Source organism: Zalophus californianus, chromosome 2, assembly GCF_009762305.2.
Source record: "Zalophus californianus isolate mZalCal1 chromosome 2, mZalCal1.pri.v2, whole genome shotgun sequence".
Taxonomy (NCBI): domain Eukaryota; kingdom Metazoa; phylum Chordata; class Mammalia; order Carnivora; family Otariidae; genus Zalophus; species Zalophus californianus.
In genome coordinates, this window is record NC_045596.1 from 125,760,811 (window position 1) to 125,782,420 (window position 21,610).

At 40.6% G+C, this 21,610-nt stretch overlaps 1 protein-coding gene across 3 annotated transcripts in view; it reads right to left on the reverse strand.

The window, feature by feature from the left end:
• Positions 1-1,022: 1,022 nt before the first annotated feature.
• LRBA (LPS responsive beige-like anchor protein) overlaps positions 1,023-21,610 on the reverse strand; it is a 737,558-nt gene continuing 716,970 nt past the window's right edge. For all 3 annotated transcript variants that reach the window (XM_027597848.2, XM_027597846.2, XM_027597847.2), the window contains 4 exons: positions 16,928-17,029; positions 13,395-13,591; positions 9,318-9,469; positions 1,023-2,156 (listed from right to left, as the gene is read on the reverse strand). In XM_027597848.2, the coding sequence (XP_027453649.2) occupies positions 2,066-2,156; positions 9,318-9,469; positions 13,395-13,591; positions 16,928-17,029 (542 nt within the window). In that variant the 3' untranslated portion in view covers positions 1,023-2,065. The remainder of the gene's footprint in view (positions 2,157-9,317; positions 9,470-13,394; positions 13,592-16,927; positions 17,030-21,610) is intronic.

Below are 21,610 nucleotides of genomic sequence, written 5' to 3' on the forward strand. Positions count from 1 at the left end.
AACCAGCCGTAAATTACCGTATGTAAAGGGAACACAGCACACTTCGAACCACAGCCACTTACTGAGGGTGCTGCCACGCTTCCTGTCTGCGTAGCTCACTCATCTGGTTTCATCCCAGGCCGCCTCAGCTTTGACTTCTTTCCCCTCGTTGGTTTAAATTTGATTTTTTTTTTTTTTAAGTAGCTAATACTGGTTAAAATGAGTGAATGTTGAGTAAATCCTAACAAATATGATAAACACCTTAAGAAGCCCTTGTGTTGACACCAGCTATATTTGTTTTATGAGTAAAGGAATACGTAATACATAGGTCAGTAATATATATTACTTATGTTTTTGTTAATTTTCCATAGCTGTGAGTCTTAAAACCAATAATAGGCAGTGGAGGCACCAATTTTCTTAGGCTCCAAGAGGAAGCTGCTTTATTCACTTTAAGCCTGTAAAAATGGGGTAGTTGAAAGTATCAAATGCTTGGCATAGGATGTAGGTATTCCAAATTTTCTTCTACCATTTTCCCTAAAGTTTCTGAAGTACAGTATCAGAGGGTAACAACAGTGAGGATGTTTAATTAATTTACCAGTCACTTGGGTTTTTCTTTGATCTAAAATGTATATTCTCACATTTGACTATTTTTTCTTTCTTAATGGTTTATAAAACAGTGGTGGATCTTAGCTATAGGTCTAGTGTTCTCATCAGTGTAAGTCTTGGTAAGAGGGAGCTGTCTGGCCAAAGAAGGCCCATGTTCCAGTTTTCAAGAGTCTCTTGTTGGTTATTGTTCAAAATCTGGGACTAAACCAGAGTTTGACATTTTCTTTGCAAAGAACTGTTTCATTGATGTTTTAAATTAGAAGTGAAAAGATATTTTGAAAAATTCAATTACAAACACCATTTTATTTTTCTGTCAAACTGAGTTCCATTCCAAATCTTTGCTTTTAGAGAAGAGCAGAGCTGAATGTTGGAAAATAGGAGGGGACCCTTTTAGGTAAGTTGCAAGAGAAACAGAGATGGAATGCTGGTTGCAACTTGAAGTTCACAACTTACAAAGAATTTATTTATGCAATACAGACCTTTTCTCAAATATTTTTCACAGATTTCCACACAGCAATCTACTAGAAAAGTAGAATTATACAACACCAAAATAACATGTTTCTTAGTACAAATTGCTACTCAAAGGAAGGTGAAGATATTTAGTAACAAAGAGAAGGTCAGATGGGTGTTGCCTCTGTTCTCAGACCCGGGTAGGGGAGGGGAGCCTGGCTGCTGGCTCTGCCTCAGTGCCCGGGCACAGTCAAACCTCAGGGGTGAGCTTTGGTACTTGCATTTACTTTAAGAGAAAAACAAAGGTTGTGAGGCCACGAGCCTTTCCATCATTTCATTTTGGTGTGCTATGAAAGACAACCTATCAGGAAAACATTGTAAATAAAACATTGTAAATACTTCACACTTGCTATAACATTAGATCCTTTATGATAACCACACAATAAAAGAACCTCCCCCAAACCATAATTTTCTAGGTCTAAAGCATGCTTGAACAATAATATTGATCGAAATAACTCATTGAGATGTTTTAAATTACATTTACCATAATTTAAACATTACTATTTAAAATCCCAGAAATTTCAGTGCCAAAGAAGCACGATTGCTTGGAAAAATACAGGACCCAAAGTACAGCATAAAATTCCCTATCCCAGTATTATAATCCACTTCCCTATTAAGATCATGTATGTCTCAAGATTATAGATAAAGGGAAGTGGTTTTTCATAATATAGCTAGAATAAGTGGGTTTACTTGCTCCACTGTATGTTTCCATAATTGGTGAAAATAGACTTCTCATTATGACTAAAAATATAGATTTTTTAAACTACAGAACCCAGCAGCCAATTTTCTGCTTTGCTATCCCCCCCCAAAAGTCAAGCAGTCTACAAAAATAGCAATTAACTTTAAAAAATATTTTGCTTCTTAGAGCAAATCTGAGTTACATTCAGATGTGATAGCTATTTCTAAGCAAGATGCTCCCGATTACCCCCCACCGGGACTGGGGGCCCGGCTGATGCGCAGCTGTCCCCGGTCAGTAGCGGGTTTGGGATTCGTGATGCCACCGGTTAAAGTCGTTGTAAAACAGAACAATGCTTCCTGAGGCCATGCCAGAAATGATGCACCTGGGAGAGGCAGAGAGAAGGAGGGGTTTACAAACCACTTTGTTTCCTAGGGTTCTGTTCCTAAAGAAAGCACTGCCTTCCCCAAATCTCCAAGTAAATCTAGAAGATGGCGGTCGAACCTAACAATTGGTGAGGCCTACGGCGCGTCTGCTGCTTGCTGATGAGGGCACAACACTGAGGGAGCTCAGAATGCCACCTCCAAAACTCCATGAAGAGCCACACCACAGCTTGCCTTTTTTACCGAACATGCAGTCAGTATGTGCAGGGTGAGTCACTAACACCGGCTAGGCTTGATCATTTCGGGGCCGGGGCGGGGGGGCTGGGCTGGTAAGCCCTAGCTTTTATTTTTATAGATATAAAATTGAAGCCGACACGTGAGGATACGTTAATTTCAGAGGCACAACTCTGCCCGTTACCCTGCACTCCCAAGTGTAGCTCCCGCGTGTCACCAAGTGATGCCAGCACCACACCACGGTCTCTCTCCCCTCAGCTGTGCCTGTCCCCTATCTTTTAGGTGAGCTATCAGGTACTTGCTGGTGGAGGAAGCAGCACACAGTTAGGGGTCCGAGATCTCTCTGGCAGAGTGTTGACCATAATTTGGGCCGAGCTCTGCTCTGCAGAAGATCTGGGCGGGGGGGCCTAGTCCTCCTAAGACTGTGAACTCACTGAAATGACCACTAAAGACAGGAGCTGTCGCTGCGTGGCCCCCTGTGCCTGAGAAGGTGGCGCAAGGAAAACCCGCAGAGCAGTGGGACGAACAGTTTAGAGGAGCTTATTATCGTAGACCTTCCTCTGAACGGTCTGGTAGGGCCAGTCCTTAGAAGTCATTTTCAATATCCTTCCTAATACCTCATATCAAAATTAGAACTAAAATGTGCCACTACCAAAAAAATCAAACACAAAAGAAGGCAGTGATGAGGAAATGATGGACAAAAAAAGCTCTAAGACACATAGAAAACAAAATAGTAAAATGGAAAAAGTAAGTCTTATTGGTGATTACTTTAACTGTAAAGGCATTGAACTCTCCAATCAAGAGACACTGGCACAGTGGATAAAAAACATCAAACTATGTATTGTCTACAAGAGACTTGCTTTAGATCTAAAGACGCAAACAGGCTGAAAGTGACAGGACGTAAGAAGATATTCCATAGAAATAGTAATGAAAGCTGCAGTGGCTATACTACTATCGGACAAAGTAGGCTCTGAGTCAGCATCTGTTATGAGACAAAGGAGGACACTATGTATCAAAAGGTCAATTTGTCAAGAAGATATAGCAATTACAGGCATATCTTGGAGATACCGTATTGGTTCTAGACCACTGCAATAAAATGAGTCAAATGAATTTTTGGTTTCCCAGTGCATGTAAAAGTTATGTTTACATTTGCACTATAGTCTATTAAGTGTGCAATAGCATGTCTAAAAAAATGTACATACCTTAATTAAAAAATACTTGATTGCTAAAAACTGCTAACCATCATCTGAGCTTTCTGCAAGATGTAATCACAGATCGCCATAACAAACAGAATGAAAAAGTTTGAAATATTGTGAGAATTATCAAAATGTGACAGACACATGAGCAAATGCTGTTGGAAAAATGGCAGACCTGCTCAACACAGGGTTGCCACAAAAGTTCAATTTGTAAAAACAGTATCTGCAAAGCACAATAAAATGAAGTCTGCCTGTACAAACAAATGTACCAAATATCAGAGCCCCCAAGCTATTTGGAGCCCAAACTGACAGAACGGAGGGGAAAAATAAACAGTTCTACAATAATAGTTGCAGACTTCAGTACCCCACTTTCAATAATGTGTAGAACAACCAGAAGGAAATAGAGGACCTAAAGAATACTAAAAACCAAGTGGACTGGGGCACCTGACTGGCTCAGTACAGCATGCGACTCTTGGTCTCGGGGTTGTGAGTTTGAACCCCGTGGTGGGTATAGAGATGAGATTTTTTTTTTTTAATTTATTTATTTGAGAGAGAGAATGAGAGAGAGAGCACATGAGAGGAGAGAGGGTCAGAGGGAGAAGCAGACTCCCTGCTGAGCAGGGAGCCCGATGCGGGACTCGATCCTGGAACTCCAGGATCATGACCTGAGCCGAAGGCAGTCGCTTAACCAACTGAGCCACCCAGGCGCCCTGGATGAGATTACTTTAAAATAAAATCGAATTAGGGGCACCTGGGTGGCTCAGGCGGTTAAGCATCTGCTTTTGGCTCAGGTCATCATCCCAGGGTTTCTGGATCAAGCCCTGTATCAGGCTCCTTGCTCAGCAGGGAGTCGGCCTCTCCCCCTGCCTCGTGTTCTCGCCCTCTTTCTCTGTCAAATGTTTTTTTAAAAAAAGGTCTAATTAAAAAACAAAACAAGTAGCTCTAACACATATATTGAACACTCACCCACTCAAAAACAGCAGAACATTTTTCTCAAGTGAGCATGGAGCATTCTCCAGAATAAACCATGTTAGGCCACAAAACTAGTCTTAACAAATTTAAAAATCATACAAAGTATCTTTTCTGATCACAATAGAACAAGAAGTCAGTAACGCAAAACTGTAAAATTCACAAATATATAGAAATTAAGCAAGCAATGAATCAAATCTGAACAGAAATCAGAAAATCACGGAGACAAATGAAAACACAATAAACCAAACTTAATGAAATGCTGAGGGGATTTATAACTGTAAATACATACATTAAAAAAGAAAGATCTCAATCAGTAACCTAATTCTACACCCTGAACTAGAAAAAGAGCAAACTAAACTCAAAGCTAACATAGGAGGAAGGAAATAATGAAGGTTAGAGAGTGGAGATAAATAAAACAGAGGATAGAAAAAATGGGAGAAAAATCAAGAAAACCAAGGGCTGGTTCTTTGAAAAGATTAACAAAATTGACAAACTTTTAGCTAGATTGACTAAGAAAAAAGAGAGGACTCAAACTACTAAAATCATAGAGATGTTACTACCAATTTTACAGAAATAAAAGGATTAAGAATACTATCAACAATTGTATGCCAACAAATTAGATCAAATGGAATTTTTTTAAAGATTTTAAGGGCACCTGGGTGGCTCAGTGGGTTAAGCATCTGCCTTTGGCTCAGGTCATGATCCGAGTCCTGGGATCAAGCCCCACATCGGGCTCCCTGCTCAGTGGGGAGGGAAGTCTGCTTCTCCCTCTCCCTCTGCCCCCCACACCCCTGCTCATGCTGTCTCAATCTTTTTTTTTTTAAGATTTTATTTATTTGACAGAGACACAGTGAGAGAGAGAGAGAGAGCACAAGCAGAGGGAGTGGGAGAGGGAGAAGCAGGCTTCCCGCCGGGCAGGGACCCGATGCGGGGCTCGATCCCAGGACCCTGGGACCATGACCTGAGCCGAAGGCAGACGCTTAACGACTGAGCCACCCAGGTGCCCCTCAAATAAAATCTTTAAAAATAGATTTTAAGTTATCTCTACACCCAACATGGAGCCTGAACTCACAACCCTGAGATTAAGAGTTGCACACTCCACTCACTGAGCCAGCCAGACGCCCCTGAAATGGAAAAATTCTTTTTTTTTCCCTAAGATTTTATTTATTTATTTAATTGACACAGAGAGAGACAGCGAGAGAGGGAACACAAGCAGGGGGAGGGTTAGAGGGAGAAGCAGGCTTCCCGTGGAGCAGGGAGCCCAACGCGGGGCTCGATCCCAGGACCCTGAGATCATGACCTGAGCTGAAGGCAGACGCTTAACCCACTGAGCCACCCAGGCGCCCCTGAAATGGAAAAATTCTTAAAAACACACACTATACCAAAACTAAATCATGAAAATATAGAAAATATGAATAGACTTATAACTACTAAGGAGACTGAATCAATAATCAAAAGCCTCCCAATAAAGAAAAGCCCTGGACTAGATGGCTTCCAGTGGTGAATGCTATCAAACATTTAAAGAAGGATTAAACCAACTCTTATTCTTCTAAAAAACTGAAGAGGACAGAATACTTCCTAAGTCATTCAGTGAGGCCAGCATTACCCTGACACCAAAGTTAGAGACATACTCTACAGGAAACAAAAATTACAGACCAATATCCCTTATGAATACTGCTATAAAAATCTTCAACAAATATTAGCAAACCTAATTCAGCCGTATCTTAAAGGATTATACACCATGACCCAAGATGGGTTTATTCTTGGAATGCAAGAATGGTTCAACATACAAAAATCAACGTAATCTGCCACATTAGCAGAACTAACAAAAACCTACATAATCACCTCAACTGATGAACAGGAGGCATTTCACAAAATTCAACATGCTTTTATGATAGTACTCATAAACTAGGGATAGAAGTACATAAACATGATAAAGGGAATTTTTTAAAAACCCACAGCTAATATCATATGAAACAGTGAAAGACTAAAAGCTTTTCTTCTATTATCAGAAACAAGACAAAAATAAACACTTTTACCAGTTCAACAAAGTACTGGGAGTCCTAGTCACAGCAATTAGGCAAGACAAAAAACATCCAAATTGGAAAGTTCGAAGTAGAATTAATTTCTATTACAGACTGACATGACCTTATATATAGGAAATCCTAAGGATTCCACAAAAAAAGCCTGTTAGAGTTAATGAATTCAACAAAGTTACACGATATAAAAGCCACATAAAAGTAAGTTGCATTTCTGTACATGTGCAATGAAAAAAATCTGAAAAGGAAATTAAGAACAATTCCATTTACAACAGCAATAAAATGAATAAAATACTCAATAAATTTAACCAAGGAGGCCAAAGACTTGTATATTGCAAACTATAAATAAATAAAATAAATGGAAAGACATCTGTATTCACAAGACTGTAAGATTTAATATGGTTAAAATGACAATACTAGCCAAAGCAATCAACAGATTCAACCCAATCCCTATCAAAATCCCCCCTTTTTTATGCAAAAATAGAAAAAAAACCCATCGCAAAATTCATAATGGATTCTCTAGGGACCCCAAATAGCCAAAAACAATCTTGGGGAAAAAAAAAGAACAAAATCAGATGTCTTGTACTTCATGATTTCAAAACTTTCCACAAAGCTATAGTAATCAAAACAGTTTGGCACTGGCATATGGATCAACAGAATAGAGAACCCAGAAATAAACTCACATATGTGGTCAAATGATTTTTAATAAGCGTCAAGACCATTCAGTGGGGAAAGGACAGTCTTTTCAACAAATAGTGTTGGGAAAACCAATACCCACATGCAAAAGAATGAAACTGGACCCTTATCTACTATCATATACAGGCATGAATTCAAAATGGATCAAAAACTAAATAAACATAAGCGTTACAACTATAAAACTCATAGGGGAAAAGCTTTATGACATTGGATTTTGCAATGATTTCCTGGATACGCTGGAAGCGTTTACAACAACAGTAAAAAAAAAACTTCATCAAAATTAAAAACTTTTGCACATCAGAGAACACTATTAAGAGTGCAAAGTCAACACCACCAGTCATTAGGGAAATGCAAATCAAAAGCACAGTAAGAGACCATTTCACACCCATTAGGATTGATATTATTCTTAAACAAAAATAAACCACAACCAGGACATAACAGGTGTTGGTGAAGATGTGGAGGAATTACAGGCCTTATGCTCTGCTGGTGGGAATGTAAAATGGTGCAGGCACTGTGGAGAACAGTTTGGCAGTTCCTCAAAAAGTTAACGAATTACCGTTACTGCTTCTCCCTCTCCCTCTGCCTACTTGTGCTCTCCCTCTCTGTGTGTGTCAAATAAGTAAATAAAAATCTTAAAAAAAAAAATCACACACACAAACTATACCAAACCAACATTCCACTCCTGGTTGTCTACATCAAATAAAACAGGAATCTGAACAGATATTCGTACGTGAATGAATGTTCACGGCAACCTTATTCACAATAGCCAAAAGGTGAAAACAACCAAAATGTCAACAGATGAGTAGCTACACAAAGTGGCATGTACTATTCAGCCTTAAAAAGGAATGAGCTTGATACATGCTACAACAGGACAAATATTTTATGCTTCCACTTATACGAAGTATCTAAAAGTAGCAAATTCATAGAGACAGACACTGAAATTGAAGTGAGCTGGATGGAGCTCTGGGAGGGAAAATGGGAAGTTAGTGTTTAATGGGTACAGAACTTCTCTTTGGGATGATGAAAACTTATGAAGAGAAAAAAACTGGAGATGGGCAGTGGTGATAGTTGTACAACAGTGTGAATGTACATAATGCCACTGAATTCTACACCAAAAAACTGATGGTAAATTTTATGTATATGTTAACACAATAAAAAAGTTAGGAACTAGGGGAGCCTGGGTGGCTCAGTCATTAAGTGCGCCTGCCTTTGGCTCAGATCATGGTCCCAGGGTCCTGGGATCGGGCCCCGCATGGGGCTCCCTGCTCAGCGGGAAGCCTGCTTCTCCCTCTCCCACTCCCCCTGCTTGTGTTCCCTCTCTCGCTGTGTCTCTGTCAAATAAATAAAATATTTTTTAAAAAAATTAGGAACTAAAATCTGTGACTGTATGTTAAGAAGAAATAAGGTACTGAAGACTATCTCCCCAAAATTTACCACTTGGAAGGTTTTAGGAAATAAGGCAAATCTCTCCATAGAATTCTCATGGACAGAGATACAGGCATTTTGTAATAAACAGGTTTACAGCTCTTAAATTTTTATTTTAAGGAAAAAGTACTCTAAGAAATATAAAAAGCTTTATGGCAATGTAATTACAGTCTTTGTTACTTAAATCCTGTCTATTGCTGGAGAATTCAGCCTTTGTCTAGGAGTGGCAATGCCATCAAAAAGAAAAATCACACTTTAAAAAAAAAATTCACTGGCTTTTTCTTTTTAAGATTATTTATTTATTGAGAGAGAGTGAACGAGAGAGAGAGAGAGAGAGAGCACAAGCAGGGGGAGCAGCAGAGGGAGAGGGAGAAGCAGACTCCCCACTGAGCAGGGAGCCCGACATGGGGCTTGATCCCAGGAACCCGGGATCATGACCTGAGCCGAAGGCAGACGCTTAACGACTGAGCCACCCAGGTGCCTCTCACTGACTTTTGATTGCCCAAGTGATCCCCACAACCCAGTCTATCCATCAGCCCATTTAAATAAATTCCCTCCAGTTTTCACTATCTCCATCAGTAGACCGTGATTTCAGTGTTACCTCTGGTCGTAAGACAGGGCCATAGCCCGGATTCCAGCATCGCAGCCCGGATAGGCAAAGAGGTGCTTGAGGTCAGACACCTGCCAGACCATGACCACACCTTTGTCCCCTCCTGTGAGCAGGTACTGCCCGTCTCGGCTCAGCTGGATGGCCTAGGAGAGAGACAGCAATATTCAGTAGAGGTGTGGCCCTACGAGAACCCCGGCTCCCAGTTTCCTTCTTCTACCCTGCCAGCCACTCCATGAAGGGACAGCGTGGATGCATGTGCTCCTAAGAAGGTTACAGGAAATCAGTTACAGAAAACTTTTGTCCTTTTTCAAAAATCAAATGGACAAAGTTAGGCAGTGTTTGAGGTTTTGTGTTTTTAATTTTTGCTTTTTAAAGATGAGGTGGCAAACTCTTCCAGTTCTGTGAATACAATTTAAATGGTGCATGTTGTGGCCTGGGACCAGCATTATGAAATGAGGAGCCTCCTGGCATCTCTCCAGTTATACTGTGGATGTGCTAAGCCCATTCTGTCCCAAGGCTGGGCAGGCAGTGCTAGCTGGCCTCAGATCCCCGAGAAAACACTGCTGCCTTTGGGGCTGTGGCCCCACGGGAGAAAATCGAGAGCTTTAGTAACTTCACTAGGCCTGCTGGATTTTTACAGTGGTGAGGAAGACAACATGGTAGATAGAGAGCCAGCTTCCAGGGTCATTAAACCCCAGGTGAAGCATTTTCTTCTTGCCCCAGGACTGACTGCTTCCTCCCAGTACTGAACAGGAAGTACAGGCATGGTATTTGCTCTTCAGTCCTGTCAATGGGGCCAAATGCAGACCACTGCCTGCTTTTATATGACTTGTTACATTTTTAGTGGTTGGAAAAAAATCAAAGGAAGAATAATATTCCATGACGTGAAGATTATATGAATTCCAAATTTCAGTGCCCGTAAATAAGGGTTACTGGAACATAACCACACCCATTCATTTATGGCCACTCTCACATGTGACTACAACAGAATACAGAGTCTGCAACGCCTAAAATATTTTTTATCCTTTTACAGAGAAAGCATAAACACCTGTAATCCTATGTCTACCTGGACAGTGAATATGGGAAGACAGATTGTGCTAGCAAGCCAGAAAGAAAAAAAAAAATCTACCTTCTGAAAATATATTTACTCTGTTCTGCACTCAGTTTTAGTGTAGTTGCCTAAAGTTTGTAATGTGCCCTTTGACAAAATTTTTAAAAAATCCTAGAAAAGGACTGTTCCATAGCCATTCAATTCACATTTACGTAAATGCCAACTTTTACTGGTCTCTTAAATGTAGCTTATTCTCAAAGAATACAAAAATACGTCTAAGAAAAACCCATATGGAAATAGTTACAGGTAAGAAGTATTCTCTGAATCTTAATCCAATACAAATAGTAAGATTTTTCAATATAAGTAAAAGTCAATATCCTTCCCCCCCCATTCCTGTCACAAATGGCCATCGCTACGGGCTACCAGGGAACGGCAGTATGTATGGGCTGGGGCAAACAATTATTTGCTACACTTACAAAATTCAGCTGATGAAAATCCATTAACTTTATGGTTGTGGTTCACTTGAGTTTTATCCTTGAGGCTTTTTGCTGGGTAAGTGCTATATTAAAACATAAACTGAAACTACTTATCTTTAACTCTTTGTTCTAGTAAAGAATCGCTAATCCTAGTTCTGTCTGGAATTAAATAAAGCCTGGATTTTTAGGATTATACATTTATCGGCCTCCAAAACATTTTAATAAGCAGCTGCCCGCCAAAGTGAAAAAGTATTTTGTTGGCCTTTCTCATGAGGAACCTGTCCAGTTCCCCTGGAGTAAGAGATACATTTACTGAGGGCGCCCAGTCTTCCACCCAAACCAGCGCTCACAGAGTTCTTTAACTCCTCTCCCTCAGTATCCGGGTTGGGTTGAGACTGGAGATTTTAAGGGCCCCAGAGACATGTTCACATCCCCTGGAATCCGGAGTGCCTTGGACAATGCCACAGCTGCACTGGTTTCTACGGCCATAGCAGTCTGCTGGGCATGATCACGTCCTAAAAGAGTTTCCCCAGAAAAAGAAAATAAATGAGTTCCTATGGGTGAAATGGTGGTTATCCTTTGTTTAGGATAAAATAACTTTGCTGCTCTGTACAGGCTGCCCACTTAATTTAAGTTACTCATTAAGACATCTAAACACTGCCTAGTTGATGTGCTATGATACGTTAACCAAATGCCACCAAACAATCTGGCATCTAAATAAAAACAGGTGGGAAGTCTTGATTAGCGCAGAGGTTCCCTAGGCTGCCGCCTGCAGGGTTCTCGGTATTTCAGAAACTTAATTTCTGGTCTGAGCTGATGACTACTTTGTTTCCTTGTACAGCTCAGACTGCAGGATGGAACTAGAGATTTTTGCTCTGGGATGTCTCTTATTCTCCGGCAGTTAGCTGTGCCAGTGTCAGTCTCTGGAGCTATGGGCAGGTAGTGCTCATTTCAGGCAAACTTGTTTTAATCACACAGTTGCCACTTGCAAGCTAGTGTGATAAAGTGCAGGAGTGCTGGGAAAAAGGCAACGGATTGTTGAAGCCTAAAATCCAGTGGGAAATATTACGGGGGAAAAAAACAAACAATGGCTATAGGGCAGAGAGGAAAAGCATGTGTGTATGAACAGTCTGCAGAAAGCCTCCTTACTATTGCCTCAAGGAACTTCCCAGAGCCTTTGGTACTAACTGAAATGCCACAGATATTGTTTTAGCCAGCAAGGGATTTCAAATTATTTTACAGATTTCTTAGTGCTGCTGACAGTATAATCGCAACTCAAAGTGACAGATTATCAACATTATTATTGTAAAGAAAAGAGGAAAGGAAAATCCTCTAACGTGTACTTGGTTTAAATGAAGTATTATGGGAAGGAAGGGAAAAATAAAAGTAGGAGTGCACGCTTTTGTGGTAGAGGCAGTCAAAATACAGTGAGGAAAATTCACAGAGTGCAATGGAGAAGACACTGAGTTAAGAAATCAATGCTAAGACACAGAAGCAGCAAGGGCCCTTCATTTCATCCACATAATCTGTACTTAGGGTTGTTTTAAATGCTGACTCCAGTATCTGTTTACTTGAGAGAAGCAAGGGTGGGGGGGAGTGGGGATCAGATTAGATCCGGGAAACCGGGAGAATTTATGTCACCTAAGCTGCCCCGGGTCAGGAAGGGCAACGAATACAATGTCCAGAGCTAGGCTGAAGCCACACTTGGAGGGCAGAGGCCTCTGTGACCCTCTGTGCACCCCCAACATGTCCAGAGCCCCCTCACCGTACACAGTTCACATGTGCCTCCAACCTCATCCTGGAGAATGATAGGAACACCACAGCTGCTTTCATCTTAAGCTGCCCCTGAAGGCTGGGAGTGGAAAAGAAGGACCTTGAAAAAGGAGCCTCTTCAAAGAGCAGTCCTTATTGTTTTCTTCAACCTCTGATCCTTTTGGAGTCCTGTCCTGAAGAGGAAGCAAGGCTCCAGAAGGTCCCCTAGCCTTACCATTCCTGGCTTATCAAAAGGGAAAAAAATGTCTGCCTTATTCACATCATCATTGGAAGCCCAATTCCCTGAATTTGGTAAGCGTTGGTCTCGTTATTCAAGAAGTCAAGTCTGGAGTGAGATACTAATCCTGAACAGTCGTGATCCCTACCACTCCCACCAGCTGCCTGTTCGAGTGTGCAGAGGAATCACTGTGAAGGGTAGTCTAGTGAACTAGTTTAGCTTTGATGCTCAGAAAACAACTATGTGCCGTTAACTTTCTTAGAGGAAAAAAAAAAAAGCTGAGCAATGCTATTGAAAGCCACGCAGGTTGGCTTTACTGTGTGCCGTCACGCACGGAGTGCTCTGGCTGAGCGATGCGGTCGCCACGGCCGGGACTTGCCGTGGTCTGTGAATACACCAGCCCCGTCCAAGTGCTACCTGATGATTTTCTTATGGCGTGGAAAGGCCCTCTGCAACTGAAACAGAGGTCTCTCTAGTGAACCCTCTCCCTCCTCACTTGCCACACTTGGAGGTCAAGATCTAGAAGGGTGAAAAGTCTGTAGTATACTCACCCTTACGTTATCATCCATTTCCATAGTGGCCTGGAGTTTCCCATTCACACTGAATGTACAGAAGCAGCCATTTTCATAGAATATGACACAATGACCCTCTCTTGAAGCCTGAATGAGTTTTGGTTTCAAGCAGTTCTCAGGACCCTCCAAAGTCCTTAATAAGTCTCCATTCATGGAATGTATGAGACATGGTCCTTCTGAGAAAAGAGAAACAGAAGACAAAATTTTTTTAATGATGACAAATGTGAAATGAATCTTGAGCACAGATCAAACAGTTGTAGCAAACCTTTAAAACTTATATATCTTACATATGTTATTTTACAAAATGTCCCCTGCATGCTGGCCAGATCTCACCTTCTACTTGGGAGAGGAGAAAGCCAAGTCCTATACATTCAAGTACACTTCTCAAGAGACAGGAAGTTACTTTGTGAAATTCATTATGCCAAGAGATGATCAAAACAGGATGCATTCAGAAAGGAACAGGACAAATTCCAAATCCTAGAGGAGCTTCCGGGAAGGGTGGGCCACAGTTAAACACAAGGAGCCATCAAACTCACGACGAAGCTCTGTCTGCATGTCACAGAGGCCCCAACAGCAGTGGTCACACTGTGGGCCAGCGAGGGAACAGCTCTTTAGGGCAGCTTCGGGAGGCCTCAGCCTTCTTCCCTCCACTGCTCATTACTTCACAATGAAAGAACGTCGCTGGTAGTCCACGTCTCCCCTCCCCCGCACTCCCAGTAAATTCATGCAGAGGTCCTTCCGCAAGTGAGTACATTGGTGGCTGTCCCCAAAGCAAGTGGCACCCACACTCCCAATTCCCCAGGCTGAGCTCCAGGCTGAGTTGCCTGAGGGGGATGGGAGCTACTGAAAGTGCCTACAGATCAGAGGGTTTTCGTTTTTACTGAATGCCTGCTACATGTGAAGAAGGAGTAGGTAACCAGAACCGCCTGTGTGATGAGTAAGTTCTAAGAGGTGCCTGAGTCAGACAAGAGGGGAAAAGAGTATAAGGCCTGCTGATCTGCAAGCTAAATTACTCAGGCCTGCGGGACTTGTGAGCTGATCCCACAGGACTACCAAGAGCATGCACCACCCCCCCCCCCGCTTTTTTTAAGATTTTATTTATTTGACAGAGAGAAACACAGTGAGAGAGGGAACACAAGCAGGGGGAGTGGGAGAGGGAGAAGCAGGCTTCCCGTGGAGCAGGGAGCCCGATGTGGGGCTCGATCCCAGGACCCTGGGATCATGACCTGAGCCGAAGGCAGACGCTTAATGACTGAGCCACCCAGGCGCCCCAAGAGCATGCCCTTTTGAAAATCAGGTTCTCTTCTTTTTCTTGACTGCTCAGGGAGTTTATAAGTTTTTTGTGTTCTTAACATAAATACGTACCAGCAGCCTCTGCCTCACGTAGTCCCAGCAGCATGAATATCCATGATCACTCTTTAAATGACACCAGTCCCTCACCACAGTTCAAACTTCAGGTTTCACAGTAATTGCATAAAGTTCACATTTTGCGACTAGCTCTTCAGTCCACAAATGACTATGTAAATAACAGATGTGCATCACAATTGACCACATCATTTCCTTGAGAGTCTGTCAGCGAGTGGTCACTAACGGTCCATCCCTCAATCCGTGCACACAGAGCTAACCGTGCGGTTGTATTGCTTCCTCATCTCCAGTGAGAAACCCACGTGACATTTTACAAAAATGGGTCATCAAAAAGGACTACTGGGTGAAAAGATGAAATTGCAGTAAGGAAATGAAAAGTGATAAAGCTGAGAGTGAACTTTGCACTGAATATAAATGGGGTTACAGGAGAAAGCACTGATTCTGGAAATGTTGACGTTGCTGAGAGACTGTAGATATGTAGCCAGAGGAAATCCGTGAAGGTGAACTTACTGACATAGATTAGAAAAGGGGTTGTAACAAGAATGATGATGTCCCAGAAGTAGTGATGCCAGCAAGAACCTTCACTTTAAAGGAACCCAAGGGGGATGTTTCATGATGTTGAATGCACAGAAGATAAAATGTTGGAAGCTGACCAAAACTTAGAAAGGAGTGTGACAACTGGTCAAAGCACAGAAAAGATTCCATTCTTTAAGTTATGCAAAGAGAAGGAGGCAAGCACTGTTCTACTCTTGATAAGTTTCTCATGAGGCAAACACTTTAATTTTCAATGTTTCTAATGTTTTTAAATTACAGTGTATTATGTAAATGTGAGTTTAACTGGTTTTTTTGTGCCCATCTATGTGTGTATAAACTGTGTAAGCGAATTTTTAATGTTTTGACAAAAAATTTTAAAAGCCATGAAACAACCCCGAATGTCCCCCACTGATTGTTATGATCACTCTACATGGCTTTCAGCTTGTATGGTCATTCTTATCATTCTTATGATCCTGCACTACCATGCAAAGCAAGGATGACCTTTACTATGATAGGTTCATTTTATATGTCTCATTTTTTGTGTGTTTTGGGGTCTTTTTGAGATTTTTTTTTTTAAGTAAGCTCTATACCCAACACGGGGCTCAAATGCACAACCCTGAGATCGAGAGCTGCATCTCTATCGGCTGAGCCAGCTGGGTGCCCCTGTGTCTAATCTGAATCCCGTATAGTCTAAGTACTTACATTTGCTCAGGATACATGAAATTATTGGGTTTAAGAAGGAAAAAAATCTAGTAGGTATAGAATTCTTGCTACCATTATTTCACTGCCTTGACCAACTAAATTTTTAAATACAATCCTTTGAATATTTAGTAAGTCTTGTTGGCTAGACTCAGTATTATAGTTCGAGACACAGATAAGGTGAGTCAAATACTCAATGCATCCCCATCAGATAACCTTCAAAGACAAAGGATTACAGTACTTTTTTTGTGTGTTCAAACCTCAGCTCAGGGCAGAGAGACAGAGACATGGATAAACTCTTGAGATACAATAAGCAATGAATTAGAAACAGCTCTGTTCCAGGTCAGATCCTGATTTGTGGCGTGTGCTCTTTGGAAGCTTGCTTAATATCTCTGGCCTAAATACACGATGATGTTGCAAGGGCAGACCTCCAGGCAAACCAGCTTAAGTATCTCTCCACTCTATTCTCAATGCCATCCTGGCTCCAGCCTCATTCTGAGATTTGGAAGTTAAAACAGACCAGGTCGAGTTTCCACCAGGTGTGAGATGAAAACCAGCCTAGACTCCAGAAGAATAAACAAAGAGACAAAGATGCTCCTTGTCCCTGCCTCCCTCTTCAGAGCAATGCTGTGAAACACAATTTTCTGCAATGGTGTAAATGTTCTGTATTTATGCTCTTCAGTTCAGTAGCCACAGTCATGTGGGGGGAAGTGAACACCTGAAAAGTGGCTAGTACCACCAAGGAACTGCGTTTTAAACTTTACACAGTTAACTTACACACTTTAGTTAATTTAAGTAGTCCTATGTGGCTAATCGCTACTGTTAACAGCGCAGCTTAGAGAAAGAAGGACCAAACCCATCCTTGCCAAACACCCAAAAATGCACACATTTTTATGAAGGTACCACAGATTTACCTTTGGAGCCACTTAACACCAGGCCTAGCTCAGCGCAGACAGCAGCACAAGTGATCTCATAGTCGTGGCCTGTCAGAATGGCTCGAGGAGTGGTGGTCTCACCTTTAGAAAGAAACGGATAAAAACAAATCAGTTCAAGTTCATGCAGGAGATTACCTCTCTCAGCTCCTTCTACTTAAATAACCAACAACTTGTTCCTAATTCCTATAATGCCTAAATCTTTAATTCACAGTTTGGAAATCTGTCCAAAAAATGCTATTTTATTTTAGCACTAGATCCAAACTACATGCTAGAGTATGAAGACCAGTTGCCAAATTTCTAATCCTTACATGATTATCAAGCAACAGTGGTTGAAAACACAGAGTAAAATAAGACAAAGATCTGCATTGTAGAATGACTCAGATACTTCCCAAATCTAAATATAAGCCCCCTGATTAGATGATTTATAGATGGGTGATTATAACAGCAGCACCACCCCCTTTTCCACTGGCCCGTCAGATCCCTGTTGTAGTGAAGACAGTCTCAACTAGGACACGGTATCTCAAAGTAGCCCCTCTCTTAAATGCCTACTTACTAATCTTATGTATTTTCCTGATACAGAAACCTCACAGAGGGCATTTCTCTGTGGTTCAAAGAACAGAGGGGAAATAAAGCAAACTCTTACAGGTAGTTCTGATAGTGACTGAAAACTAGAGGAGGAACGTGAGGAAAGGCTAACAGGGAATGAGTACCCAGATAATGGAAGATGTTCCCAGACATTTTCACAATAGAAGAAGTCATCCTGTATCTCAGCCCCAAAATAAAAAGAAGAAAAAAAACTAGTTGGTTAATAAGGAACCCACACCACAAACAGGCCCAGCTCAGATAAAGAGGACATGGCTCTTGATTCATGCCAAGTGGCAAGGATAAGCTGAATTCATATTTCGCCTGAAGAACACTATTTTCAGACCACAGTAGCCCTCCACTTTTATCGTCTCTAAAGACAAAGACACAGAAAGCCTTTATAAATGGGACTAGAAAGCAGTGTTCCATTAGCATGCTTAGATTTCCTCAATTTGGGTTGGTTTCACAGGAAGGTTGATAAATGATACTGTGTAACTCAAAAGGGGCAAACATGCCCAGAAAAAGGTCTCCAGCACCAGCTGTGGAAGTCTATAGAAAGGAACAACGTGTTATCCTCTCAGGTAGGCCGGGAAAACCCAGTAGAAACCTACTGTCCTTGGAAAGGCAAATACTGGCTGCTAAAAAATTAAACTAGCCTCCAACGCAGTGGTTTTTGTGATGGGTCACAGTGGATTCTCTGAAATTTCATGCAAAATATATGTACATGCCTATGTTTTTCTGGGAGGATGGCGAGGGGAGGAAGGGAGGAAGCTTTTACTGAATGCACTGAGATCCATGACCAAAAACGGGAGGGGGGCGGGGGGGGGGGCTCTCCTATGGACATAGGGGCCTAGTTTCTCTGCTTCCTGCCCCCCTTCAGCTGGAGCCTACAGTTACTTCATGTCCAGCCATTACAAAAAATTATTACAATGCATTTATTGTCATACATAATGCATAGTTGTGTCCCCAAAGAGTGCCCCATGGCTTCTGGTGACTGTAAGTACTTCTGCAATGAGATGTAAGTAGAGGGGCATCATATCAAACCACATCGGCTGTGCCATGTGCAGCCCGACACTGGGACTGGCCTCCATGCTTAGTGACAGAGGGAGATGTCAAATGACGTATTAAAGGGCGGGGGTGAGTGGAACAAGGGGCTTGGTTTCTTTTGATTCAAAGTTTACAAACTGTGAGGGAAACCCACCTTAATTACAAAGTTCATTTGACATTTTGCAAACCACAAATTATTTGTTATAAGAGCAACTACGTTTTTTTTCCTTAAAAAGTACACAAATTTGGGAAATTTTTTTCAGAAAAAGAGCAAATAATGTAAGCCAATCTGAACTACTTAACTTTCTGTTAGAGATCAGCTTTGCCACAAAAATTAGTAATATGTTTTAAAAAGTTACCTAGAGTTAGCCCTGATTCATTGTTTCCCCCTTTCCCAAGATGCTCTACATTCTACAAAACACTGTACATTATTTTCAAAATTAATGTTTAATTATATATATTGGCAACCTTTTGAAATCAAGAATTAAAATCATTAAGCTCTAAGGAATACATTTTCAATGTGATTGTTCCTTTTTTGTTTTCATAAGTTACTATTTTATTGAGGTGGAGAGATTTGTGTTTTAACTTGAGTTGTCTTGGAATTCCTTAGTGGGAAATGAAAGTTTGAAGGAAAACTGATGGCAACTGAAAGCAATCTAAAGTGAAAGCCAAAGTAAACAAAGGACAGATGGATAATGGACACAGAAAATGTTGTCATTTAGGCATGTCAGTGCTAACGTTTTGTTTTCTAGATCTAAGAATTTTTTCTCGGGGACATAGTGAGGAAGTAAGAAAATTGCTAATTATATTTAACATAAGAGTTGAAATACTGAGAATTTTCTGGGACTATAGAGTTTAGGAAGCCTCACAATTAAGTCCATAAAGTGGGTTAAGATAAAAGCATTCTTTTTTGTAAACTCATAATTAAGATTTTTTGTAAGTATGCTTTACTTACAAAATAAAGTTTCCAAATGATCTACATTATACCAATCATTTCTCCCTCCACAAGTCCGAAGATATACACATACTGCATGATTTCAAAACTGAAAAAGATTTTTCTTTTCCTAGAGTCTGATCTCTAAATAAAGAATTGTTCAGTGCTGGGACTTTGGCTTCAAAGTTTGGCAAAATGTTCTCTAACCCAGGAAGCAGGTTAGACAGTTCAGGAAATATAGAAGAAAAAAAAAAGGAAAGGAAAAGAAAAACAACAAATTAAAAACATAAGGGTAAACTTATGACCACTGGGTTGTTCTCAGGTAACTGGTTTCACAAACACTTGCTGGATTTCCAGTAAGAAGACTGTGCTATTTAACATTCCCTCCCCTTTAGAAAATACATAATAGCCCCTAAAAATCCACATACAAGAATATAAGGAGGGATATCAAATCCTCTTAAAATAACCTGTTTGCAGTCTTGTTTAAAGACTGAACTGTGTACTTCCTTTATTATCTGCTATGCAGATTGAGTATTCTTTACATTTTCTCATCACAAAAATCTGTTCACAGTAAATACTTGTTGGATTAAGTATTAAAATTTCACTAGAGCAAATAGAATTATATGATATGGGACTTAAAACCAACAGACCCAAACTGTTTAAATTCAACGGATATTTTGGGGACCACCTGGAATAAAATTACTAAGGGTAGAGGGGAAAATCAGAGGTAGAACACAGGGTTTATATGTGGCTCACAGAATCTATTTATTTCTCTGGAGTTACACTGTTATACATCACCCTGGATCACAGAGCCCAGCAATAACCTCCTACAGAAAGGAAAAGTTAAAAACTGCTCCATATCTGTGTGTATTTGTTTGGAAAGTCTAGAAACAAAATCTAGGAACCATGTAACTCAATGCCATGGTAGCACTCACATCCCAACCTCATGCCTGCCCTGAGAGTTAATACTTAGTGGGGGGGAGGGGGCGGAAAGCAGCTCAAATAAAACAATAATGGCCATACATTACTTTTTCAAAGACCCCAAAGCTATCACCATTTTTTTAGTGAAGTCTCTAAAGCAAATAACAGAAAAAAAAAAAGTCTTCTGAAAAATATCAGATTAATTCGTTGATAAAAATTTGCAGTGTTAAGGATACAAGAAGTCTTTACCTCTGCTTCCTGGGATAGCAGGATCTATCAAAAGCTAGATCATAAAGCAGAACAGATTCCTTTAAGAATCTTTTAAAGTCCTACTGCTTGAAAAATCGTCATGGCTTTCAATAAAGCTGAGAGAAAAATTTATCTTGCTGCTAGTTTAAGGGGCTACACTTCAAACTCTCCTTAAAGAAAAATAAAAAGAGAAAGAGGATAGACTTCTTGGACTGCTTTGAAAAGCTTGAGCAATTACTTCAAAGGAAAGGGTGTCTTTGTCCAGAGAGCAGGTTTATGACTACTGATGCAAATCCTAACCAAAGGCTGAAAAGGATACTCAGGGCATCTTTATGGACGGCCTTAAAGGAAGATGAACAAGTCAAAGGAGATTAAAGACAGCCCAAATCCTGCCAAGAATACCAGGACACACCAGTCTTTACAGATGTGCTTTTCTCAGTACATAATACGGGAAATATCAGTACAAATTTACAGACACTATTCTGACAACCCAACTTGAATTTAAGCAGCACAGGATCTCCATAATACCCATTTAGCATTTATATTGGACCTATGTTTTAAAATATTAGGTGACATGTTTTACACCATTAGGCAGAATAACAAATGTTTTTATTAAATGTGTTTCTTTGGTGCCCTCATAACTAAGTATATTTCTCCAGCAAATGGACCCTGAACCACTTACAGTTATACCTCAAAGAAGAGAAGAGGAAACAGTAATTTTCTCTAGCACCCTGTTCATAAATATTCAATGAGAAAAATATTTCAAAAGATATGTCTCCATTAAAGCAAGGAGGATTAATAATCCAGGTAAAAACAAACCAGACATGTATTTCTGGCAAACTTTTGAGTTACATTTTAAAAAATAAATAAAGTTCTTGGTATTTTTGGCATCATCTCCTCACTCTTATAAAAATTAAATTACTTCAAAA